Genomic DNA, 25,904 nt, shown 5'->3' with positions numbered 1-25,904 from the left:
CAGTCCCCACAGTTCAGCTGTTTCAACTACCTCGATTGCCAAGTTGGTTAAAGTTCGTTTTGTCTTTAGGAGCGATCGGAGCTCAGTTCGGTTTCATGAACGTTACTGACGTTTGACTATTTGGTGGGACATTATGGTTGGGTAACTTTGCTGGGGTGGTTGCGTCAGGGAGTTCGATAAGACTCCCTTTGTTTCACTGTCAAGATGTACAATGCAACAAAGGGATGAACAAGAAAGTCCATACATGACTGATCTATAGTCCAAAAGGACAGAGAAAAGAAAACGAAGGGCGAGGGAGGGAAAACAAAGACGATAGAACGACGGATAGTTGAAAGGATGAAGGCAGAATGGGTGGGTGTAACCACGGGCAAAGCCGGAAGATGAATCAAAATCGACTGAGGGACAGAAGGCGGTGGAGTGTCAGATGCGGGAGGGTTAAAAAGCTGGAAAAGAGGCGGGCGGAAGGACGAGGAAAGAAGTCATTGTCGGGGAAAAAGGGACGGGGGAGGGAGAGCTTATTGATCTGGATCTTAACATGAGGCCGAGATGGAGGGAGGGAGGAGGCGGAAGAGCGATATTGATCCGAGGCAGAGAATGAGAGTTAATGAGCGGGAAAGGAGGGGAAGGAGGGACGAGGGAAATGGGAGTAAACAGTGGAGGGATGGAAAGAGAGAGAAGGCAACAGATACATACGAGACGGGGAGAAAATGTGACCCAGTAACTCAGTAAAAATCTATGTTTATTAACTGCGTTATCGTTACACACACACATACAACCCACGGCATGACTGGACTTTGGCCTGCAAACAATTTTAATTACACCAGGCATCCTCCAGCACTCTGAGACACTGAGACATGTATCACAGATCATGTAACAATACCGGGATTTGACCTGAATGAAACCGTAGAGCCAGGGAGTTGGGTGTGGTGGCTTTCAGGTGAAAAGCAAAATCATACCTGAAGTAAATTGAACTGAAAAGTGAAACCAATGATTTAATAACATTATACAGCTTAAGTCTTATCTTGAGTTGGGTTTTCAGGACCTATTTGCTCATTTTACCGAAGCAGTATGACAACATTCTGCTGCCAAAACTGTTATATTGCAGTTTTCAGTATGTCCAGTAGGTCCAGTAGGTGGCAGCTGTACATAAATTACATAGGCCTTTACGTCACAAGTGCAAATGAACTTCAGGTATTGTATGTGATCGTAAATTCAGCTATGACAACAGGCCCACTGGCAAATGAGCATCGTCTCAAAAATACAAGCCGCTGCGTTCAGTTTCTTGTCACCTTTGTGTTTTCCCGCCCACTTGATGCCCCTGTCGCACATTCCCTCATAGTACTTCTACATATTTCCAGGTCCACTGTGGGTTAAGCTACTTTGTCTACGAACGACACAGCGATCACACCAAAGATCTCGTATTTAAGCACTCAAAAAGTAGTACTGTAGTTAGTAATGTAGGCATTTGCTGAAAAATGGATTGTGACTGTGCAAGGTTAGTCACTTTATGATTGTTCTTCTGACGGTTTTTTAAGTCTATTTTTATGGCTTCAAAGGGTCCGACTGAAAACATTGCGGTAGGTTATCGGCAGTAGCAGGACAGAAATGTAACACAAATATTTTCTTTAAAACACGCACAAACTCTTAAACAAACATACTGGGGCTGTCTGATTTCCAAGGTGCTCTGAAACCGGAGCAAGAAGAGTTGAGACAAACTGAACAGAGTCCACGTAAACAGAGCTTCATGAAGACCGTGACAGCGCCAAAGGCTTAGATGTGTTGACCCAGTACGGCAACACTTGGCTAAATTTAAGCTAATCCATGTCTGGTATTGACATAGCAATGTGATGGTGCTTTTGAAATTATACAACATTCCATGCGACGCGCAACAACTGTAAAAACTTCCCTCTCTCCAGGCTCATTTAGTCATCATTAAATGGATGTGTGACACTGTGCCCGGACAACATTTCTGATTGATCTGTGATGGTTTCCGTTCTGTGTAATTACAAACAGAGCGTTTTGGCAGCACATTAGTTGAAGCCCGTTGCTTACTTAGTGCGGTCCGCGGAACGGTCCATTGTGAACCGCTTTGTGTGTGTCTCCAGCCGCTGCAAGTCGCGTATTGTTCAACGCAAACAAACTCAGACCGCCAACACACAGCTGTGGCGATTTAGAAGGAAAGGGGGGTTTCCTGGGGCAAACAACCTCGCAGTTTACCATCATAGAAAAATCTCGTGACATGTGTCCGTTTGGTTTCATTCATAAGTGTTGTGTTGGAGAACCTTTTTAAGGTAAATCATAGCGGGAAACGGCTCATTTCAGGACATTCTTTGACCTTCTCTGTTCTGAAATCATGTTGATATTTTATTATTTCATATTGAATAGTTTAGAACATTTGAGAAGGATGTAAATAGATTTGCTTCCCATGGTCCTGTGGTCACAATCTAACTCGAAATTGATCCTCAAGTCAATACAAAGACTACAGGCGCCGTTCTAGCACTTGAATTGTTTCAAAAATAACATCTAGAGAGGATTGTGGAACCTGTGGTGCTCCAAACGGCATCTACAACCATCATTTATACCTCTGACAGCTCTCCGGGGAACTGATATAACGGGAAACTCCTGTTTGATTTTTGGGAATGGCCGACTTCAGTTTTTCCAGGAGGGCTTTCTGTTTATTGCAGCAACTACGCTTTGAGTGAGCCTGTTGGAGAACGAGTGGAGAGGGCAGGAAAAGGCCCCACAGGTTGCCGTGGAAATCACCAAGCTCCTGTGGTGACGACTCGACTGATGGATGGCTTGGAGACTTTAGTTTTGCCCGCCGCTTCCGTTCACCAGCTTTTTGTGATGTCGCAATATCATACAGTGTGTGTGTGTGTGTGTGTGTGTCTGTGTGTGTGTGTGTGTGTGTGTGTGTGAGAGAGAGATTCCAAGGGGAACAGACATTACAGCTTGACAGCACAGAAACATAAAACACTAGCAATAAAACCACGGAACAGAGCAGCACGCACTCGCCCATGCACACACGCACACAAACATTATTCTCCCCCAGACACTCGCACTTAAGCAGTGAAACACACACCCACACACACACACACCCACTCACTCACAATCACTGCTTTATTTAAATAGTCTCATCTACATGCAGGTTACATCCTCAGAGATGTTGTTAAATAGGCTCACACAGAAAACGCACTGGCATCCAATGGGTGTGAGAGCAGGGACACCAGAGAAAGCGGCACAGTGTGATCATCAAGGATAATCACCAGCCACAGCACACGCACACGCACGCACGCACGCACGCACGCACGCACGCACGCACACACACACACACACTGGACACCCACATTTCATCTTCGCTTATCTCCTCCCATCTATACTTTCCTACTTTTCCATCCCACCTGCATCCTCCTTCTCTTCTCTCCTCTCTGTCTCTCTCTCTCTCTCTCCCCCCCTCTGTCTCTCTCTCACCACCACCTCTCCCTGTCTCTCTCTCTCTCTCTCTCCCCCTCTGCCTGTCTCACCACCCTCCTCTCCCTCTCTCTCCCCTCCCTCTGTCTCTCTCTCTCACCCCCCCCCCCCCCTCTCTCCAGCTCTTCTTCTCTCCCCCCCCCTCTGCCTCTCTCTCCCCACCCCCCTCTGTCTCTCTCTCTCTCTCTCTCCCTCTGTCTTTCTGCTTCTTTTGCCTAACAAGTTATCTGTTTGTTCCGTGTTACCTGTGTAGATGTGCCAAACGTTGCGTCTGTTTGTGTGCCTGGGGATTAAGAAGCATCTGAGCCAGATTTGGTCCGTATGGTCCAAGACACCCCCCTGCCCTCCCCAAACACACACACACACACACAAACAAATCCCCTCCCCCTGCTCCCACCAGCAGCAGATTATGTGTCCTTCAGTGCACGTCACAATCCTAAACGTGAATATTAAGACAAAAAGGCAAACGCAAAGCGGTGTGTTTGTGTCCATCATACTGCCACTGTGTGTGTGTCTCGCTGTCTCTTCCCATCTGTCCATCTTAACAGGGACACTTGTCTATTTCTCTGTGACTGTTTGTGCGTGTGTGCGTGTGTGTGTGTGTGTCTGTTTATGTGTTTGTCTATTAATAAGTGCATAGAGGTACATGACACAGGATGTGGTCGCCATGGTACGAAGTCCTCCCACGCCTTGTTCTGACTGTGTGTGTGTGTGTGTGTGTGTGTGTGTGTGTGTGTGTGTGTGTGTGTGGTTGGTCGAACAGCGCTGCATGAGACATGAAATCTCTGTCTAAAACGATGTGAGCTCTGTTGCCGTTTCTTGTGCGGTTTCTTGCATAACACAAGTTGCCAAGGACGGCACGGGGACACACACACATATGCACACACACACAATTACAAGAAACACATTTAACTTCCAGTTCAATGAGCAACATGAAATACATCTAGAAATGTTTCTTCTTCTCTTATCGTGTGTGTGTGTGTGTCCTTCCCTATTCGAGCTGAAGGTTGTTTCAAAGTCAGGCTGTTACCATGGCAACTCTGCATGCCTTTGCATTACCAAGTTTGAACGTCGGAAAGGAAAAGAGAATATGCATGATGAACGGTCAGGCCGGCTATGATTTGCGAATGGAAACTCATTTGTTTGTTTTAAGCACCACTAAGCGCCAGACGGGAGGGGTTTATGGCGCCGGGTCAAACCGTGTGCACTTGGTTCTTCATCTCTCTGAAATGGATGTAAGAGCCACGGCTGAACTGGGTGACTGGCATTCATAACCTCTAAGATGTACAATCAGGTATTGTATAAATGTGGCACCATTGCTATATCTGTGTTAGTTTGGATGACATCATAGTTGTAACTCTGTTTATTGGATGATTATTACATTCCATCTGATGATGTCACTATTGTTTATTTAAGTAGCCTCAGAGTCTGACACTGTTGTAAGCGACAGTTATTTGCCGTCCACTTGACTTTGTCGTTCCAGGGACAGTTAGCTTCTCTGATCGTGTGCAGTGACTCATCTATGCTGAAGAGAGAGCGAGACACGGGCCACAGTTGGTCCAAAACCTGAGCTGGACTGAGGCAGTTTAGTAGTCAAAGAAGGTATTATCCTAGGGGGTGTTCCCCAAGACAAGATGGCTGATGAGCGGGTATATGGAGCCACGGAGGTGACAGGGAAAGGATCAGAAGATCAAAGACACGTGAACTATGAATTAGGAGCTCTGAGAAGGAACACGGGTGGAAGAGAGACGTTGATGAGCGAGGCCCCAAATGTACAAATCGTGACAAAGGCGACGGAGAACAAGGTAATTTACTCTCAAAGCCCCATAGCAAACCTTTCATCCGAAGAAGGAAATATAACCGCTCGGGAAATGGAGGCCAGACAATCTGTGGAAGCCACTGGGGTGTGTAGACCTCGAGTGTGTGTCCTGAGCAAACTAAGCTCCACCTGTGTGGGGCAGCGAGGAGTGTAAAACAAAAGCTCAAAATAACTGACCATGCAGACACAGGTGTGTGTGTGTGTGTGTGTGTGTGTGTGTGTGTGTGTGTGTGTGTGTGTGTGTGTGTGTGTGTGTGTGTGTGTGTGTGTGTGTGTGTGTGTGTGTGTGTGTGTGTGTGTGTGTGTGTGGTTGTGTGTGTGTGTGTACCGCACAGCTGGGTCGGTCCAGGAGATGAAATGGTTAACATTTGTCAGATACAAATGACTGCACCATGCTCTTCCATGTTTCTACTCTCTTCCTCATCCCTCATCTTTCTCCTCTGCCTCTCTGTCCACCCACTGCTTTCGCCCGTACTCTCGCTCGCCCCATCTTTCTCTCTCTGTCTGCCATCTGCTGGTGAAAATCAATAAGTGCAACAGTAGGCGACGCCGGATCGAGACTCACCTTGCATGGCGGTGTGTGTGTGTGTGTGTGTGTGTGTGTGCGTGTTCGTGGACAGGGTGGCCTAAATGTCATGCCGATCAACTTAAGCAACATTTGGTGTTTGTTTATGTTTGTGTCTTGTAAATCTGGCCTGCTTTAGGACAAGGGGTTTGGATTTTGGAGAGGCTCCTAATCGTAGGGTTAATGTGGCATCCTTAATGCGGCGCTGCTCCATGTGTCATCTGTGTGTGTGTGTTTGTAATATTAACAAGTGACAGATGCGTCTTATTAATACGGGCGCAAAGCAAACCTGCCTCAGCAGAGGCCAGCATGCTTTTGTTTATTCATTCTGTTATCAGGGCGGTAGATGTTGGTAACTTGCTACAGTCTTTAATGAAGCTCCGATTAGGAACGGTCTGAGCCAAGGAGGGAAGGATGTAGGAGACGGTTAGGAGAGGAAACAGAAGAAGGATGAAGGGAGGGAGAGCGAGAGAGAGAGAGTGGGGGGGGAGCAGTGTTGGTGTCAGTGAGGAAGTCTGCAGGGAACAGCATGTTTCTGCTCATTAAAAGACGGACTGATACACTGACACAAAACATGCACGCACACACAGACCCACACACACAGGACACACACAAACACAGGCTGTAATTTGTCTTGGCAGATGAGACATGGGTATGGGACACTGTAATCAGTCCGATGACAGCTCGTAGGAAGCACACTCCAACAAACACTCACTCTCTAAACACACACACACACACACAGGGCGGCAGGACACACGTTTGTGTAATCGCGCTTATGTTTTTGGTGTGTGTATGTGTGCGTGTGTGCATGATCAAGCTTAAGTTGTGTTTGTGTTTGGCTTACCTACCATCCTGTGTGTGTGCTGGTGTATGCATGGGTTTGTGTGTGTGTGTGTGTTTGTGTGTGTTGCCAGACAGGTTCCTCCAGTTCTATTTATAGCCTTGAGGAAATAGGCTTGTTCTTACATGTACACACACACACACACACATTCTTCACAGGTGTGTGTGTGTGTGAGAGGAAAGGGGAGGGCAGCAGGTTATTTGCATGCCCCTCCTTAACTGCGTTTGTGTCTCTGTGTGGTGTGTATCACGCGCACCCACACACACAATAGGTGTGTTGCAAATCACACCTGAGTGGGCGGAGCTACCTGACCAGGGAAGTTTGGGAAAGGAAGTTGCTGTGTATTGTTTGAGGAACTCCTGGTGTGTAACGAGAGAGAGAGTTGTGAAAAGTGAAGAAGAGAACAAGAGTGACAGATAAATGGCGGATTGTCTACAGACGCAGGAAGAGAGAGAGAGAGAGGGGGAAGTGTTTTTATAGGGAGATAAAGATGGGCAGAAAAGAGAACAAACAACGTCAGAAAGGGGAATAGGCAGTGGAGAACAACTCACTCTCCACTCCCAGGCACCTCTGACACGCTTCCTTCAGTCTGGATTAAAGTGCCGTTAGCGTAGCCGGCGAGGAACGTCAGGTTGCCGCCATGCCGAGGTTGTGTCGGCCCAGCGGGTGCTGCCTGGTGCCACTGCTGTTTGGCTATGAGGGGGGGGCGGACGGCAGCCAGCTCAGCCACGAGGACCGCCTGGAGTCCAGCCACAGTGAGAAATCACAAGATAGCAGACTGGGTGGAGAGGTCAGTGTGTGTTTGTGTATATGTCTGAAAGTGTCACCGGCATGTTGTAGCCCTTGGAAGATATTTGCCGTTCACTTTCCAGGTCCATCCACTTAATGTGATTGATTAGGACTCCATTAGGATCCCAGTCACGTTCACACTTGTCATCTGGTTTATTCTGAATACTTTTGGTTTATTTTTTCATTTTGATCCAAAGGCTGCACTTGTATCAACACGTTCTTGTTCACGTGTAAAAACTCCGTCTTCTGATTGTTGTACATTTGTTTCATTTCATGGCTTAAGTTGGAAAGAAATCAATGAATTAATAAATAAAAAGACAGACAAGATCATGAACATAATCTCCTCAGCTTTTAGGAAACCTTACGACAAATACCTCCTAATGTGCCTGATGCTGGTGGTTCTCAGACTGTGTGACGGGTCCCAGTGGTGCTACTGGAAGCGCCCCCTGGTGGTTCGCCAGGTGACTGGAAATATCAGCAGTTGAGATCTTTGGAAATTCAGTTACTGGAACAAATTATTCATGAATCAAAACTCTGCAGGAAATTAATGGAATTCTGCTGATTGTGTGTGTGAACAAGTGTGACGGGTGTGTGTAGAGCTCTGTTTGACTCTGTGTGCATTTTGCAGATGAGTAAGCATTTGTGTTGATGTGCCCTTATGTGCATATCCACTTCAAAGTGTGTGTGTATGTGTACACACATACACACACACACCAAGCCTACTGGGTGTGATTGTTGTGATGTAATTAGTCCCGCTCTAATGAATACACCGATCTGTCTGACAACATCACCCCGTGAAACAAAACGAGGAGAAGAGGAAGAGTGAGAGGAGAGGAGAGGAAAAGAGCCAGAGGACCTGAGTGGGGACACACATGCAGTAGAGGGGAGGAGGAAAAAACACAAAATGAGGAGGAAAGGAAACAAAATAAGGATGAAAGGAGGGGGGAGAGAATGAAGTGAAATGAGGGGAGGAGACAAAGAAGTAAGACAAACCCAGGAGAAGAAGAAAAGAAATGATGAGGAGAGGAGAGGAGGAAGCATGATTAAACAGAAATGGTGCTTATTCTGACCTTGCTCTGCACCTAATGTGGTGATTGTGTGTCCGTATGTAGAAAACACGAGGCTGCCAGCACAGCCATGATGATAACACTTGAGTGATACGTCTCATGTAAGCAGGCAAGGTACTAGGAGCAGGGAGTGTTGCCAAGAGGTCAGAGGTCCTACTGCAAGGACAGATAATAATTAACCAGTCAGTACAGTACAGAACTCCTGGAGTACTTAGAAATGGAAGTCGTAAAATGTTTGACACTGGCCTCTGAATAACAACTGTATTGGTTATAGGTTTTAGATGTGTCGTGTGTTAGACGGTGGGAATCTCCTCAGGATCTATCCTTCATTTCATACCGACTCCAGGGAAGGTGAACTCTCCTAAGTTCCGGAAGCTCGGGTTTGAGCTGCTCAGACCTGAGGTACATCGTGTTATACAAAGCCGTGTACGCACCCTAGATAAGGCTGCCTGTTCTGTTGATGTCCCTGTTCTCGGAATTTGAACCAGCAACCTGCCAGTGAGGCAACATGATAATAAAGCCACAGCCTTTTAATGCCTACTTTGCAACATCCTGAAACTGAAACCATTTCCTTTCACTGTGTCCTTATCAGCTTTTGTCAAACAAAAAGGCTTGGGTCTGCTTCTTTGACTGACGGCTCCCGGCGGCATTGCTGTGGCAACGGCAGATAAGCCTGATTGGTGGAGCCTTGGGTGTTGCACCACTCCGTTATCGCGGACGTGTCAGATGGTTTGGTTCGATAGAGACCTTTACATCTTCTGGCCGGTGTGTTGTTTTCTCCTTCAGTCTTACTCCTCAAAGGCATCGTCTGTCATCATGTTTCCTCTAGAGATCTTGTAAAAATCACACAAAAGGAAGAACACATTAAGCCCGCCGTGGCCGTGACAAGGCCCTTACTACCAAGAGAGCGAAATGGACACCAGTGAAAGAGGTTGAGAGAGAGGGAGAGCTGGCCCTTATAACATGGCCGGGGTTCATCACATTGGCATGACGGGGGACAGGTCTTAGTTTGCGTCACCTTGTGTTGCCAAGTAACCTGATGTCTCCTTGAGGACAGGATCTGGGGTGTTAGGGTTAGCCATCAGCGGGTGTGCTTGAATTGAGGATGCGGGGGATGTTACAAAGATTGTCCGCTGGCGTGTTCATGTTTCTGTCCATCAACACGTCTGAGTGCATTGTTGCTGTTGTTGTTGTTTTAGCCAAACTCTTGCAGCCATTACTGTTGCAGAGATTGACTCATTCCACGAATATACAGGCTGATGCACACACACCCACATGTCCCTGTGGGGATGTCACAGGCTTGTCATGAAGACGGAACCCAGTGAAAGTTGCCTAGGCAACTCGTGCAGGAATGTTGCTAGGTGATAAATGTGCAGGTATTGAGGCAGCCATTAGTAACGTGATCGGAGTACTAGGATAACGTATGCATGTGTGCACGTGGCATAGTCTGTCGCAAAGGCCGGTGTCTTCTCATGGGAGGAATGAGGATCTCCATGGCGACCCCAACGTCCTATCTCAAATTGATTACCCATGGTGCATTCTGTCCTCCCAGGGCATGTACTCATAATTAGAAGCGGAGGGGAGGGGGGGTATGATAAGCACAGGAAGATAAAAGTCAATACAATAAAATCTGGAGTGTGTTGGAGTGTGTGGACTGTCAGCACCGCAGATTCATGGGATCAGATCGAATCAGGCGCTTGGCCCGTGTTAGTAATCTTCAGGCGGCCGCGGATGGTTGCACCTCAGCGCAGTCGCAGACACAAACGCAGTGAAAGACTTCGCCTCTGGTCTTATCGCTGAGCTAACGCTATCTTCCATGACAACGCTTTCTGGAGACATGGAAGGGGAGAAAATCCAAGTGTTAGAATTGGAATCACAGTTGCTTCTTCTAACCTGTTTCTATATGATTACACAGCGGAGTGATAGAAGAAAAGGCAGGATTTTTCAGTGCTGATACTTAAGTAGTGCACACAAGTAAATTCAATGAACAGTTACATTGCAAATACATTCTAGAAGAACAACAACCTTGTCATCGGACTTGTTTTTTAAGGGAGCTATGTTTAACCAACCAATGACTCCTCTTTTTCTCCTAATAGAAAAGTGTGAAGGAGGGCATCCTGTTAAAGCAGACCAGCTCCTTCCAGAGATGGAAAAGGAGGTACTTCAAATTAAGAGGGAGGACCCTCTACTATGCCAAAGACTCCAAGGTATCGCAACATGACATGTAGTTGCTTGTTCCATCATCATGTACTGTAGGTGAATAAGTCCACAGGACCTGATATTAATATGTTTTGTCCGGTTTTCCCACCAGTCTCTTATATTCGACGAGGTGGACCTATCGGATGCCAGCGTGGCTGAGACGAGCACCAAGAACATCAACAACAGCTTCACGGTAAACGGCGGAACGGCTCTCAAAAATGTGGATTATAGCCTTCAAATTCATAACTTTTGCTCTGATTGTAATACCAGATGATTAAATGGTGTGCAGATTCAGTTTTGCCTCCTGTGCTCAAGTTCCATTCTCTTCTTCTCTTTGTCTCGTAGGTGATCACTCCGTTCCGCAAGTTGATGTTGTGTGCCGAGAGCAGGAAGGAGATGGAGGACTGGATCACTGCTCTCAAATCCGTCCAGAAATGGGAAACCTACGAGGTGAGCCTTCTTCATCTCCTCTTTGATTGATTCTAAATTTGCACCTCTCGTCCTCGTGAAATGGAATGGAAAAGCAGCAAATTGGACGATCCCAAAGCAAATCTAACAGAATCTCATTGAGAGAGTGACGTGTGTCTTCCGTCTTTTATTTGCTGTCTGATGAGAACAAACCCTCAATTCTTCTTTCTTCTCATCTTTTGTTCACCCTAAACTTGCCAAACAGCCTTTTCCGCCCTTCCATCCCTCCGTCTCTCCCCCTCTCTGCCTTATGTGCCTCTTGTTTCAGCTCTTTCCAAGCAGATTAATGTCCGTCATAAAATCAGACGCTGTGCTTTTATGGCCCATAAAGAGCTGAGGACTGTAAGCTGAGCCTGAATTCTCTCTGCTTTTAAGCTGGAGACACTGAGATTCCTCTTAGCCTTAATACAGTTGGCATTCTGCTTTACTTGACTTCCTTGTCCGGCTTTACTCCTTTCTATGGCGTTGCCGCAGCTGGTGAGATTTTCAGCGGTGGTGTCTTTGTTGTCGTGGGAGGCGACATGAATATTCATGGCGCTGCAGTTCAGCCTGTTGTCAACATTCATCCTTGTTTTTTTGGATCGCGTCCCTTCCGCAGTCTCTAGCTGTTACGAGCTCTTTCAAAAGTGATTTGGAGGAGTGTGTACAGGCCCGGCCATCTGGGTAGAGAACAGGGGGGCAGACCCATAACACACCCAAGAGGTCCTGTAACCCAATGCTCCTCGTAATGTCTTAGGATCCTTGAGGCAGAGCTGCTGGACCATCAGTGATGTGATAGACCATTGACAGCTTTGTTTAAGAAGCATTTACGTTATACATTTATCTTATACCCATCATCCATTCTTTTTGTCTCACGGCTCATGTTGAAGTTGTCATCTTCCCTGATTTCCTCGTTCTGTTTAGTTCAGCATGAAATTCAAAGTCACCGTCCTATCCTGTGCCTTTTCTCCTTCCCCGATGCTTCTGTGCTTCTGCACCACAAACCCAAACCAGTTGAATTCGGCACGCTGACGTTTTCTCCCTCCTCAGGCCAGCCAGTTCAACATGGAGCACTTCTCCGGGATGCACAACTGGTACGCCTGCTCCCACGCCAGGCCCACGTTCTGCAACGTCTGCAGGGAGGCGCTGCCAGGCGTCACCTCCCACGGCCTGTCCTGCGAAGGTACGTGCGGCGTCTCGCCTACAGAACCACATACATAAGAAACTCACTTGGAGCTGCTTTCAGACTCCTATATGAAGACACATTTCTCCGAAGATTTGGCCAATATGGATTTCTGAGGGCAAATGCTTTTGGATTAATGCTGCTGATAGATAATATTTTGTAACATTTACGCTACCGTTGGCGGTTTTGAGGATTTCCTCATTAGCGTTTAAGACTGCAGCACTCTAAAATCAAGTCAAGAAGCAGGTTTATGGTTCTTATGGCAGGTTGAGGCAGGTTTTATTACATGCTCAGTGAAGCTCTCGCCTCCACTATCAGCAGTAGAATCAGCATATTAGCTGTCCAATAAGAGGATTCACCAATATGGGATTCTCACCTCAGATAAGAATTTTTTAGGTGTACTTATAAAGCTTATCGCCAAAATCCTGATGATCTGAATTTCGAGTTAGATGCCATTTCAACCCTGCTTGCTTGTTTTACAGACAATGAACAAATATTGGATGAAATAACATTAATAGAAATCAGGTTGTGCTTTTCACATGTGCACCTAAATTGGCACTAATCTAAGTAATAGACACGATCATGGCTCAAGTGTATGTTTACTGCAGTGAGGACAAATACTTGTACACATGTAGTATTGTAGTATTAACATTTTGGGAGAGTACCTGTTTTCACTCAGTCTGCACAGTAAAGGAGAGAAGAGGTGGCATTGCAAAAGTTTCAGAATGGACCTCAATGAAAATAAGAACATGACTATCTTCATTATTATCAATCCTTTACTTTCATCCAATACTGGAGAGGCGCACATAACAAAAGGAAGGTTTTGACAGTGTGACGCCTCGACTGAATTCCAGAGTTATCAGTTGAGGTTGTTTATGTCACTTTATGTTTTTAATTTGTGTGTTTCATCTGTCCGTCCTCTGCAGTGTGTAAGTTCAAGGCCCACAAACGTTGTGCCGTGCGCTCCACCAACAGCTGCAAATGGACCACACTGGCCTCAATCGGGAACGACATCATCGAGGACGAGGACGGGGTGAGTGAGCGTCACCTCTCCTTTAGATTAGTATTTGTCTATCAGTCTTTATTACCGTGTCTCATATTTTCCATTTTTCCACGTTTGTCCCGTCCCAGGTGTCCATGCCCCACCAGTGGCTGGAAGGGAACCTGCCGGTCAGCGCCAAGTGTGTGGTGTGTGACAAGAACTGCGGCAGCGTGCGGCGGCTGCAGGACTGGCGCTGCCTCTGGTGCAAGACCATCGTGAGTTTGATGCAGAATTTACCTGTTTTTGTGTTTTTGTATTTATAAAATTTCCTTCAGTAATTGGGTGATTAGTGAAAACCATCAGATCACTCTGGAAGTCTGTTTGGCCTAAACGTGTTTAACCCTTAGTTGGTCACAAGTTATATTCCAAATCCCAATGCACACACCCACACACATGTACGCACTCAAACACACACACACAAATTAGACAGAGTGATATTTGCAAAGGTTATAGAACTGACATTTGGTGTGTTTCGGAGGCTTGTAATGACCTTTCTGCCTCCACTCGTATAGGACAACGATTGATACGATGGAAACGATGATTGACTGTGTATGTGTGTGTATGAATATGTGTGTGTGTGTGTGTAGGTGCACAGCTACTGTAAAGAACAAATGGGGAAGGTCTGTCCGCTGGGTCAGTGTCGAGTGTCAATCATCCCTCCCACGGCACTTAACAGCATCGACTCAGATGGTGAGACACACACACACACACACACACACTCACACACACCGTCTTTGACACATACACTAGGTTCAAAGTGCAGCCTTGTCACCTTATCACTTGAACAACTTGGATCCTTGACGGTGACTGACCTTTGATCATTCCTGTTCTTACACAATAGTCACTGATTGAACAACGTGTTGTACTGAGACAACTGTTCTGACACTTATATACTCTAAGGGTTAAACCACTAAACATAGATGATTCTCTTGTTCCTCTAAGAGTTTATAGATAATGAACCTGTTGGATCCAATGGCTTAAATTTCCTTGTACACTTTGCTAAATCCACCAATTCACTCAGAGATGATCTTCTCAGGCTTCTGGAAGGCCACCTCTGCGTCGTGCTCCAGCCCCCTCCTGGTCCTGGTGAACTCCAAAAGCGGGGACAACCAGGGCGTGAAGTTCCTGCGCAAGTTCAAGCAGCTCCTCAACCCGGCCCAAGTGTTCGACCTAATGAACGGAGGCCCAGAGCTGGGGTACGCACGCCACAGCTCCTCCTCCTCCTCCTCCTCCTCATCTGCTGTTGTAGAGGAACAAGTTTTCTGAGTTAACTTTCTTCCCACTCTGTCCTCTCCAGCCTGCGTCTCTTCCAGAAGTTTGTGACGTTTCGCATCCTGGTGTGTGGAGGAGACGGCAGCGTGGGCTGGGTGCTCTCAGAGCTGGATAAACTCGACCTCCACAAACAGGTAAAAAAGTGATGATGAGGAGGAGGAGGTTGGAGAGGTGGCGGAGGAGGAGAGAAAGGGACGGTGATATAATACAGATGATGTAATTCCTGAATATAACGGTGTGTGAAAGGAGGAGGGAATGAAGTAGATGATTTCAGGGCATGTTAGGTAACTGCAGAAAAGTTTGTTTACCATCATGAATGTCGTGCTGCAGGAGCATCAGGATTATCAAAGATCCTTTTTAGTCTGTGGGAGAAAAAAAAGTTCCATTCCCATGTCCTGTCTCTGCAGTGCCAGCTGGGTGTGCTGCCGCTGGGCACGGGCAATGACCTGGCCCGCGTGCTGGGCTGGGGAGGCCTCTGCGACGATGACGCCCAGCTGCTTCAGATTCTGGAAAAACTGGAGAGAGCCACCACCAAGATGCTCGATCGGTGAGGCGGCGTTCACTCAAGTTATCCCGTTAATGTGTTTGTTTTCAGGTCATTCACGTCAGAATGTGGTCACTGACATCAAAGCTGGCAGCTCGCAGCGGATGTGAGAACCCAGAAGTTACTGTAGGATAGAAATTCACAAAAAAATCCACAGGCGTCAGGCTTGAAGGTCAGAGGAAAATATATGAGGCACCTGCTAACATATTTGTATCTTAATAAAATTGTAGTTTCATGTAGAAGAGCTTTTACACTAACAGGAGGCTTTAACACAAGTTCCATAGATCTGTAAGGATTCATTCTACAGGCTATAGACCAGAGAAGTGAAAGCCAAATATTTCCACAACTTACAAAACAATGTCAGTGCCTGAGTTCTGAGTTCTGATGTTAATTCCCTGAATATCCTCCAACACTTCATCTCTAGCTCCTGGTAAACAGAATAAAAACGCTGCTCCTGTAGAGGATTGAGCATAGATTGATATTCACGGGAAATAAGCTGTTGCCTGGTAACCGATTGAAGTTGGCAGACCGCTGGAATGTGAAACGTAAATAGACTCAGTCACACTGAAGCCTTTCAAGACTTTTCCGTGTTTAACCGAGTGCACAATGCGCCGGCTTTCCCAGCAGGCCTTGCAGTCATGTTTTTCCCACCAAGGCGAGCAGAAGATCAGATGATGCTCTGCTCTGCTCTCACACACTGAAATAAGAGCATTCATACATGACCACACCTCAGATATGTATGGAAAGGGATCAGGTTTACAAACTGCCACTATTGCCTTCCTCATACCTGAAAGCTCTTCCTCATATGGACGCAAAGCTCTGCCACTTCCTCATACAGTTCCTTCCTTGTTTTGAGCAAGCGGTTTCAGTGAAAGCAATGTCTTCTACGCGAGTCGATCTGTTAATGGCGATTAAAAAATGCAGAGGAAATTGGAAATTAGACGTTCTGTAAATGTTAGATTGACTTTTTCGTCCTCAGCCTGAATTGCATAAAGGAATTTAGTTTGTATCTGCGGTGCCATCAGATAGCGAGAGGATGCGGAGGCTGGGCGCTCTGATTCACCGTCTTGTGGCTCTGATCTCATCAGACGATAAGAAAGTTTATTTCCTGCTGTTCGACATCACCGTGTGTGTGTGTGTGTGTGTGTGTGTGTCTCGTCAGGTGGAGTGTGATGACGTACGAGGTACCCACCACCAAACACTCTCCCTTCGTGAAGGAGGACGACAACCTTGATTCTCCTTTGCAGGTGAAAAGCTGTTTTAATACCAAACAATAGAACATATCAAGCATTTAAACATACAAGAGCCTGACATGAACACAGGAACACAGGAAACCCTGTCGTCATCCATTCAGATACCAGGGGTTTTGTTAAACTCACACTCTCTCTGTCTCCCTCTCTCTCTGTCTCGCTTGCTCTCTGTCCGTCTCTTCTCTCATTGTGTCCATCTGTGTCCCTCTCCCTCTCCACCTGTCCATCTCTCTCTCGCCCTCTGTCTGTCTTTCACTCCCCCCCCTCAGGTCCACATCACTCAGTATGCAGACTCCGTTGCTTCCCACCTCGCCAAGATCCTGGACTCGGACAAACACAGCGACGTTATTTCCTCTGCCAAGTACGTGCGGTGAATGCCTGGACGGTGCTGTACAGTAGCACTGCGGACAGAGACGGGGAGGGGGAGGGCAACGTTTAAAGATGAGTCCAGAGAGGGAAGAGAAGAGGAGGTGAAGAGAGGGGGGAGACAATGAGGGAAGGGAGGGGGCGAGTGAGTGTATAGTCAGTGGGTATTGATAATCCTTCTTTAGTCTCTTCCCTAAGGATGCACACACAGGCACACACACACACACACACACCCAGGGCAGTGCGACCATCTGTAAGTGGATCAGATGGAAATGGGTTTTAAAGTTTCTTCCTCGCCGCCTTAGGACATCAGCAGGCTGGCCATCAGACGTCTTTATGACCGCCACCTGGACACCTTCACCACTTTAAACAAGCCACACCGTACATTTGGTCTTAACACGACAGCGCCGGGCAAAGAAATTGACGTTATTGTCCACTTTAGTTCCTTGTCCAGTTCTTCCACTCCCCCTGCTGGTTGTACCTTCCATTACAACCAACTGGCAAAAGCGCCGCTCGTAAATTGAAACCGATGCAAGTAGTTTTTGACCACGAACCTTTGACAAATGAGGAATCTGCAATATTTTGAGAAACAGAAGTACTTTGTCAGTGTTTGTGACTCTTTGCTGACTTGTACGGCAGCAACGCAGTAGATGTGAGTAAAGCGTCAACGCGGCCGACTGCTCAGTAGGCGGTGACGCAGCGAGGCCATGTGCATCAAAACACACGATGCTGACTTTTCTGTTTATCAGCGAATTTGGACATTAATCATCCCAACCTCCCTTTGTTTCTTTCCTTTTGTTCTCCACCGCCAGGTTTCTGTGCGGGACAGTGAACGATTTTGTGGCGGAGGTGGGGAAGGCGTACGAGAGGGCCACCGAGAACAAGGAGGAGGCGGACGCGATGGCCAGGAAGGTGAGCGTTTGTTTGGTGTGTGTGTGTGTGCGTATGTTAAATGTGCACGTTATGTAAGAGCTTGTATAACAGGAACGAGGCGGCAGTGTAGGTGTGTGTGTGTGTGTGTGTGTATTCAAACAGAGGCAAGAATAGCTGAAGGTTTAATGACATCGTTACAGTTTTCTACGAATTCAATTATTTGTGACCTGAATGTAAAGATGAAAATACGTATGCTACAAGAGGAAGCACGCTAAAGAAGGAACTGAACTCAGGAAGGGTTTGCTGCTACACAGAGATATTTGTTTGCGTTAATTTGACTCGCCACAGTCTGTAGAGTTGCTGTGTTTGACGTACGGCAGCATACCAATTTCACACAGCACAAATGAACTACATGTGCTGTGATAAGTACCAACATTGTGCTAAAATAACTTTCAAAATAAAATCTGATAAACAGCACAGTGGCTCGACCTCAAATAAGCAACCCTCTGCTCTGTGTGTTCCTCCGTGTGACTGAGTAACGTGCATTTAATGACGTAATACTTACAAGTACTAGTAACGTAACATTAATTGTACATCAGTCTTTGTCAGCGGTCTGCCAGAGAAACCACAGCTTGATCGATATTGTGAATGTGCTGAATGTAAATGCAGCCTTATGTCAACATAAAGGTATAGGAGTTAGAAAGGTTGTTTAAGTCACGCCTCAATGCTGTCGTCTTCAGCTGAGTAGCATCACATCATCTTGGGTTTAGAGACTGTAGAGAAACTCCAGCTGAGATGAAGAGCAGTGTGCCAGGTTCACAGAAAAGGCTTTCCTGTGAAACAAAAAAAAGAAGCTGGCAAAGGCTCAGTGCGCTCCGTCCCACTTATCCACTTTTTTTCTAAAATAAGGTGATGGCTTATTGACCCACCACGGGGAATTCTCTTGTCGCTTCTGCAAACAAAAGAGGGCCGCGTGACAAATAAGAGCCGGTATCGATTCCCGTGTTTCTGCAATGCTGAAATGAGATTTGGCAAAGGACTTTCCACTTCACCGTGCTCACGTATGAATCACAGCAAGTGAACCAGAAACAATAAAATAATTCCTCTCTCTCTCTCTCTCTCTCCCCTCCTAGTGTGCTTTGCTGAACGAGAAGCTGGATTCACTCGTCAAGGCCCTGAGCGAAGAAGCAGAAGCTCAGGTAAACAATGGATTCGCAATATTTGTAAGCTCTCTCTGGCAAACTTGGATACTAAACAGGAAGTGATTAATTCCAATGAACCCAGATAGAGATTCACCCTGATAGATTGAAATGAACTGATGGGACATTTAAGTACATTTTGGCCTTGGTGGAGGTATGAGTTCTTTGAGTAAACTCTAGTTTATCCAGCATAAAAATGATCCAGTATCACACACACTTGATGTTGCAGTTTTACTCTTTCTGAAAGTGTGTGGTTCCAGCAGCAGGGAATTCTAAATCTCACCCTGATTCTGTTATCGTCGCGGTAACAGTATTTATTTAGTATTTTCTCCCCGCCGCCTTTATAAATCACTGTGGCGGCAAATAAAATCACTTTACAGATGCCTTAAGTTTCCTCTCAGGAGTTTAAGAGGCAACAAGCTCTATGCTGTTGTTTGCTCTGTGTTCCCTTTGGACACCGTCTGGCAGAATGATGTCGTCTCTCTAAATAAAACAATACAGCTCTCAAAGTAGGAATAAACTGTCAGAGTCCTGTTCCATAAAACAAAAAGGTGAATGGCACAGATTTTGCAGCTTGGATGTATCTAAATATTTCATATGTGCTAAATGAAATATGGACGTTCTTGTCTGTTCATAAATATTAACCAAAGAAGAAATAAGAGGGGGGATGTGTCGGCATTATTTAACTCCACAAGGAGGGATAACAAAATGGGATGAATAATGCTCCATTCTGCAGACAGATCCTCGTGGAAGAAGAATCAGAAAATTGGTTATTTAACTGAAATGTGCCGGTCCTTTATACAGTATGAATGTGTGTACTCTGGGAACAAAGTGATGAAACGACAACAAGAACATTTGTTTCCCTGTCGTGTCCAGGTGGTGCCAGCAGGGTCGGTGCCCAGCCAGGAGGGCGGCGGCTCCGGCCCCGGAGAGGGCGGCGACAAGCCGGGTCCGGAGGGTAAAACGTACCAGTCCAAAGAGCAGCTGATGCTCCGAGCAAACAGCCTGAAGAAAGCGCTGAGGCAGATCATCGAGCAGGCCGAGAAAGGTACAACTGAGCCGCTCATCCATGTGATTATTGATTATTGGAGGCTACAAATTCTGGGGGCATTAAACAGTTGAAGCTTTATCTAACCAAACTTTTCCGTCCTTCCGTCTTCTGTCCCAGTGGTGGATGAACAGAACCGACACACGCAGGTCCAGAGGATGTCCTCCTCTTCCTCCATAAAAAGAGAGAACAGCGAGGAGATGAAGGATGTCGAGCCACGTGGGTGCACTTTACTCAGCAGAGATGCAGATGACTCATACGCCTGTGCAGTCTGTTTGATTCTTTTTGTACACACAGTTTCATTTACCCATCATGCCTCTGTCCAGGTCAAGGAAACCTAAGCCCCACCTTCCCCATCGTCCTGGAGAAGCAGGAGAGCCTGAACGTCGTCACCTTCAGCGAGGACTCGGTGTAAGTCCACATGTCCCTCACAAACCAGGGTTATGCTCGTCTCATCAGCTGTGTGGTAACCTTCACCTGTCCATCTGTAGGCAATGTACAGAGAGGTGCGTGATGAACAACTACTTTGGCATCGGCCTGGACGCAAAGATCTCCCTCGAGTTCAACAACAAGAGAGATGAACACCCCAAGAAATGCAGGTATGAGGGCATACTGAGACATGCAGAGACAATTGTACAGAAAAGGCAGCATAAGACATGAGAGACATCAGAGCATTTTGTTCTCATTTCCTCCTGCAGCAGTCGCACCAAAAACATGATGTGGTACGGAGTGCTGGGGACCAAGGAGCTCGTCCAGAAGACCTACAAGAACCTGGAGCAGAGGGTCCAGCTGGAGGTGAGACACAGCTTCACCCACTCCTTACTCCCTCTACCTCCCTCCCTCCCTCCCTCTATCATGACTCTCTCTCTCTCTCTCTCTCTCCAGTGTGATGGGGTTCCCATGTCTCTGCCAAGTCTCCAGGGTCTGGCAGTGCTCAACATTCCCAGCTATGCAGGCGGGATCAATTTCTGGGGAGGCACCAAGGAGGATAATGTGAGTGCAGTGACACTCTGTGATCCATCAACTTGATCTCCAGAGCGTTTGATGTGAGAGCTCTTCACTTACACTCTCTCACTCCTACGCGTGTTCAGAACTTTGGCGCGCCGTCGTTCGACGATAAGAAGCTGGAGGTGGTGGCGGTGTTTGGTAGCATGCAGATGGCCATGTCCAGAGTCATCAACCTGCAGCACCACCGCATCGCACAGGTAACTCAAACGCTGATGGACCGCACACCTCTGACATTCTTGCTTGTTTTGCGGGCACCGTCTCACCGCTCCTTCTCCCTGTCGCACCTCAGTGCCGCCAGGTGAAGATCACCATCTTGGGGGATGAGGGCGTTCCGGTCCAGGTGGACGGGGAGGCCTGGATCCAGCCGCCGGGCATGGTGAAGATCGTCCACAAGAACCGAGCGCAGATGCTTACCAGAGACCGGGTGAGGCTGAAAGTCAGACTGAGGCTTTTTTTTCTGCCCGTCTTGTCGTCCACTTCAGCGTTCTTAAATCAAACTCATGACTGCTGTGATTGTTCGCACAATCCCGCTGAGAGCCCTTGAGCCAAGCGTATTTGGTTTGTTTCCATGGTTTCCTTTAAGTGCAGCAGAGAGAGAGAGAGAGAAGAATATCATCTCACCGTAAAACGTGGCTATGATTCACTAGAATTGTGACAAGATGATGAAGGCACCAAAACACGACAATAAATCAATCAAATCACAACCTTCACTCAGGTGTTTTCATTTTTCAAGTACCAGCTGAAGCGCCCTCTTATTTTGAAAGGTTAGAATTCACGCGCCGCACTTGCGTTTGTAAATGTCTCCTCCGTCTCTGGGCAACCAGGCCTTTGAGAGCACGCTGAAGTCGTGGGAGGACAAGAGGAAGATCGACAGCTACCGCACGGCCAGGCCCCGCCTCAACTCCCAGCAGTCCATGGAGTACCTGACGGAGGAGGAGTGCGCCCAGGTGCAGCAGCTGGGCATCGTGGCCGACGCCCTGATCACCAAGTAAGAGGTCATAGGCCTACCGCAGAGAAAACCTTACTTGCAGTCTAATTTTGCATTAAACTATTTATCTGCACATTGGCCTCACTGTAACCATGTCACTCACTCCAAACAAAGTGAATGTTAACCCATTGTCTTGTTCAATCTGCATTCTTGGTACTACAACAGCCTCTCAAAAGATCAGACAATCATTTAGCGTTGAACAAACTTTACCACAATACTGCTATGATGTTTGTATCTACGTAGATATGAAATGGTCATCTTATAATCTGCGAGTGGGCTTAACCCTCTCCTGTCTTCTACTTCCTCCCCTCCAGGATCCGCGACGCAGCCAAGACCCACAAGCTGGTGGAGCAGGAGCTGGCCCACGCCGTCAATGCCACCGCCCTGGTGCTCACCGAGGCCTTCCCCTCCAAGCCCTCCAGCCCCGAGGTAAGGACACACTAGACGGGGGACAGACGGGGAGGACAGGTTTTAAGCAAAAGGTTTACAGGCTGACAGTTGACTTTCCCAGTCCAGTCATGTACTAGGTATTTCTTTACTAAATGAGCTTTAGCTTCAAGTTCCAAGGCTCTAGAACACCTGAAGAAGGCAAATGAAATGAGTCGCATGAATCAGTAAGATGTGGGCCACTTCCTTCACTGAGTGTGATCTGTGTGCGTCTGCAGTGTCTGAGCCGCAGCACAGCCGTGGAAATTGTCAACAGCAGCAAAGTCCTGCAGGCCGAGACCAGGATGCTGCTGGACGGGAGATTAATGGTACTGCAATTTCACCCAATTGTTTGTGTTGCTGCAATTGCGCCACATTAACCCTCCTCCTCCTCCCCTCAGGTGGATTCTCTTGAGGAAGAGGAGCTGCGGACGACTCTGAACAGCCTCAGCGCCGAGCTCCACAAACTAGACGACATCCACTGGATCTGTCCTCTGATGCAGTGCTCTGAGGAGGTGAGGGAGACACAAGTTTAAGCTTCCCTCACATTTGGCCGTGTGAGTCATAGAACAAGCCTGCAGGATCATCTGGCGAGTAGTGCGTCAGAGCTTCCAAATGGGATCTAATGCCAGTCTCAACGAGCACAGGATTGAAGTCGTGGCAGACACACTGATTGATTTAGGTGCATGAAGTTAAATTAGTCCCAAACTTCTAATGAAAACAAACAACTTCCTTGAATTTGGCAGTTTCTCAATTACAAAAACAAGTTCAGTTTCCTGCTCCAGCAGCCTCTGTACCAGTACAACGGCCACAAGCTGTACAACTCCTGCCTCAAAACAGGACACCATGAACCTCCTTATCCAGCCACCCTTTTACCCATGATCCTTTGCTCCTCTGACAGGAGTCTGTGCGAGGCAGCAGTAAGAGCAGCAGCAGCAGCAGCAGCATGAAGCTGAAGATCATCCCCAAGGTGAAGAAGGACAGGGAGAAGCTCCACAAGCAGAAATCCAACAGCTCTATCTCAGGTGAGATGTCCATACATTCTGACGCTAAGTAGTCCCGCACACTAATACAACTACTTCACACACACACACACACACAGATTTGTAAGCTCACGTGTCATGTTCTCTCTCTCCTGCAGGATCTTGGGATATCAAAGGTGGTGCTGGTGAGGCAGATTCCTCGGGCAATTAAAGATGCGCACCAACTTCTTTCAAAACCGCCTCATCCCTCGTTACCACGACAACTAGAGGTGAGGCAAGGTGCTCACTGGCGGGACGGGCATAAGCAGGAGAAGAGGAAACCATCTTCCCAACCTTTACGCCGTCCTCTCCTCCTTTTTGTTTTAAACTTGCGACGCCGATGTTTGGGAGGAGCGGCTTTGCGTCGCATCGTTGTCGCCGTTCTGCTTTTGGTTGTGCTCACCTGCCTGAGTCGGGAAGAAGCGGCCTCACAGCTTGCAGCTGAAGCGGACTGACGAGAGTCGTGGAATGACGGTAGTTTCTTAGCGACAGTGAAATGTGATTACGTGGTGCTCTCCTTGCATGTCGAGTGCAGCCATCTTGTTTTACATCCAAACTCAAAGAGGACGTTACCATCTCTCATCCCCTCCCCCACGTACGCACACCCACACACACACGATCTTTAACCATTTTATTGATTTCTCTCGTGACTGTCTAGGAGTATTTATTTCTCGTCGCCATCGCCATGAGAACAAGGGCAACGACAAATCACGGCAAAATGAACAAACTCAAACATCTCAACCATCTCGTCTGCTGGACCTGATGAATATCTTTAAATGTTGCAAAAAATATATATATATATATATGCCGAGGAATGTATTTGTGTGACTTGTATTAACTTGTGAATAACGACGATGTAATTATAAATCACAATTTTACAAAAGGTCTACTGTTGTGGTTCTCAATAGGCCCGTCGTGCGACTAGCCTGGTCCGAGGCTACGCTATGCTACTGCTACTGCTACTGTCCTTACTGACGAGACATTTCATCTCCAATTTGGTGTTTTGAGCAAAACAAATGCGCCATTAAAGCAAATAATTTCGATTTTTATGCCTTTTTGTTCGTTTCAGCAGATTAAACCACGCAGTTAGAAAACATTCCATCTGATTCGCCATAGAAACGATTGTATTGATTATAGCGTTCTAAAGAATCGGCGGTGATTTGATTATTTTTGCCTCGTCGGTGGATCAGATTTTTTAATTGCGCTGCTTCACCTTTTGTGAGTCAATTTGGGGTTTGTTTCTAACACATTGATGTACCGGGTGGAGATTACTGCTTCAGACGATTCAAGATGCAATTTAGAGGAAAATATACTTCAAACTGAGATAACACACAAATATTCATAAATAATTAAAAATAGTTCATTGTTTACTTTCTTTATCCAAGTAAGCTCCGCCCATCTTTCACCATTACACTCTGATCTGACCAAGATGGTGAAAGGTTTTCCAAGTTTTGCGCAAAATGGGATACAAATTGGCATAAATCAAACACACCTAGAAGAGACAACAATGGCGTCTATTCAGTCAGGTGGTTTACATGCACTGTGTACTCCGAGTATTTGCTCTTGCTGTGATTAAGGCTAAACACGCACAGAAACGCAACAATGAAGACATTCACACACCGCAACGATGTCGTGTAACCTTGGCCTGTTACAGAACACACAACGTTTGAAAATACAAACTATCTACCGCCTTAATCGCAGTATAATCAATGTTTTCAAGTGCATGTAAATGTACTTGACTATTATTTCAATGCATTTTTCCACACCAATTTTTCCTAATTTTTTATTTATGTTTTCCCCTTTTCCCGAACTAACTGAACTCTTTGCGGGGCAGATGAACCGTGAGGCGTTCTGGAGATGTTCTAGATGTTGGGCTCTGGTAGGATTGTGCTACTGTATCCATTGTGTGCCGGCTTTATGCTCTACACCTTAGAGGCTTTAGTGGTGTTGTGCCAAGTTTGTACCGAGTGTAGTGGTTTGTGAGAAATTTAAAAGTGTGCATGTGTGTGTGTGAGTGTGTGTGTGTGTGTGTGTGTATGGTGAGTGTATGATGCAAAACTTGCCGTACGTCATACATTTCAGAGTTTACTGTATCTTGCCTTGCACTTTACAAAGACGCGTACCTAACGGGGAACAGTTGTGTGTGTGCGTGTGTGTTCTAAAGGTTTTGAGTGTTTGTTTTGTTTATATTGATTGAAATCTCTCTTTAATTTATAACAAAATGTACATTGACGAGTGTGTTCAAAAAAAAGTGTAATATATCTAACCAAATGTAAAACAATGTTAAAGTATAAAGAGGTATATACCAGATGTTTATGGAATAAGTGGCTGTACGTTTACATGCAGACAATGCCATTGTTGCTACGTGTCAACCCACTGCCAGAGCGATGTCACTCTACGGCCTTTACAAAGTCCCAACTTATACCCCAAATTTTTCCGCAAAGCGCATTGGAATTCTTAAGTCTCCGTTGTTACGCTTGAGAGA

The 25,904-nt window shown here is 46.6% G+C and overlaps 1 protein-coding gene across 3 annotated transcripts in view; it reads left to right on the top strand.

Annotated features, from left to right (window-relative positions):
- LOC143010229 (diacylglycerol kinase eta) overlaps positions 1–25,656 on the top strand; it is a 42,271-nt gene extending 16,615 nt beyond the window's left edge. Inside the window, exons 1-29 of one of the 3 annotated variants that reach the window (XM_076162448.1) lie at positions 7,001–7,486; positions 10,649–10,759; positions 10,864–10,944; positions 11,097–11,201; positions 12,249–12,381; positions 13,308–13,414; positions 13,513–13,638; positions 14,011–14,113; positions 14,445–14,619; positions 14,721–14,829; positions 15,103–15,242; positions 16,402–16,486; positions 16,759–16,850; positions 17,668–17,767; positions 18,862–18,927; positions 19,804–19,975; positions 20,096–20,194; positions 20,302–20,386; positions 20,467–20,574; positions 20,674–20,770; positions 20,861–20,968; positions 21,067–21,180; positions 21,273–21,407; positions 21,808–21,971; positions 22,286–22,400; positions 22,637–22,726; positions 22,799–22,912; positions 23,299–23,422; positions 23,539–25,656. In XM_076162448.1, coding sequence (XP_076018563.1) covers positions 7,337–7,486; positions 10,649–10,759; positions 10,864–10,944; positions 11,097–11,201; positions 12,249–12,381; positions 13,308–13,414; positions 13,513–13,638; positions 14,011–14,113; positions 14,445–14,619; positions 14,721–14,829; positions 15,103–15,242; positions 16,402–16,486; positions 16,759–16,850; positions 17,668–17,767; positions 18,862–18,927; positions 19,804–19,975; positions 20,096–20,194; positions 20,302–20,386; positions 20,467–20,574; positions 20,674–20,770; positions 20,861–20,968; positions 21,067–21,180; positions 21,273–21,407; positions 21,808–21,971; positions 22,286–22,400; positions 22,637–22,726; positions 22,799–22,912; positions 23,299–23,422; positions 23,539–23,591 — 3,261 coding nt within the window. In that variant the 5' untranslated portion in view covers positions 7,001–7,336 and the 3' untranslated portion in view covers positions 23,592–25,656. Of the gene's footprint in view, positions 1–7,000; positions 7,487–10,648; positions 10,760–10,863; positions 10,945–11,096; positions 11,202–12,248; positions 12,382–13,307; positions 13,415–13,512; positions 13,639–14,010; positions 14,114–14,444; positions 14,620–14,720; positions 14,830–15,102; positions 15,243–16,401; positions 16,487–16,758; positions 16,851–17,667; positions 17,768–18,861; positions 18,928–19,803; positions 19,976–20,095; positions 20,195–20,301; positions 20,387–20,466; positions 20,575–20,673; positions 20,771–20,860; positions 20,969–21,066; positions 21,181–21,272; positions 21,408–21,807; positions 21,972–22,285; positions 22,401–22,636; positions 22,727–22,798; positions 22,913–23,298; positions 23,423–23,538 lie in introns of those variants that run through there. The other 2 variants (XM_076162447.1, XM_076162446.1) reach the window with 2 other exon arrangements.
- The last annotated feature ends 248 nt before the right edge of the window (positions 25,657–25,904 follow it).

This window comes from Genypterus blacodes, unplaced genomic scaffold (genome assembly GCF_046128005.1).
Source record: "Genypterus blacodes isolate CSIRO-AG114 ecotype Tasmania unplaced genomic scaffold, CSIRO-AGI_Gbla_v1 ptg000122l_1, whole genome shotgun sequence".
Classification (NCBI taxonomy): Eukaryota; Metazoa; Chordata; class Actinopteri; order Ophidiiformes; family Ophidiidae; genus Genypterus; species Genypterus blacodes.
The sequence above is the reverse complement of the archived record's forward strand: the minus strand, read 5'-3'. Positions and strand labels throughout refer to the sequence as shown.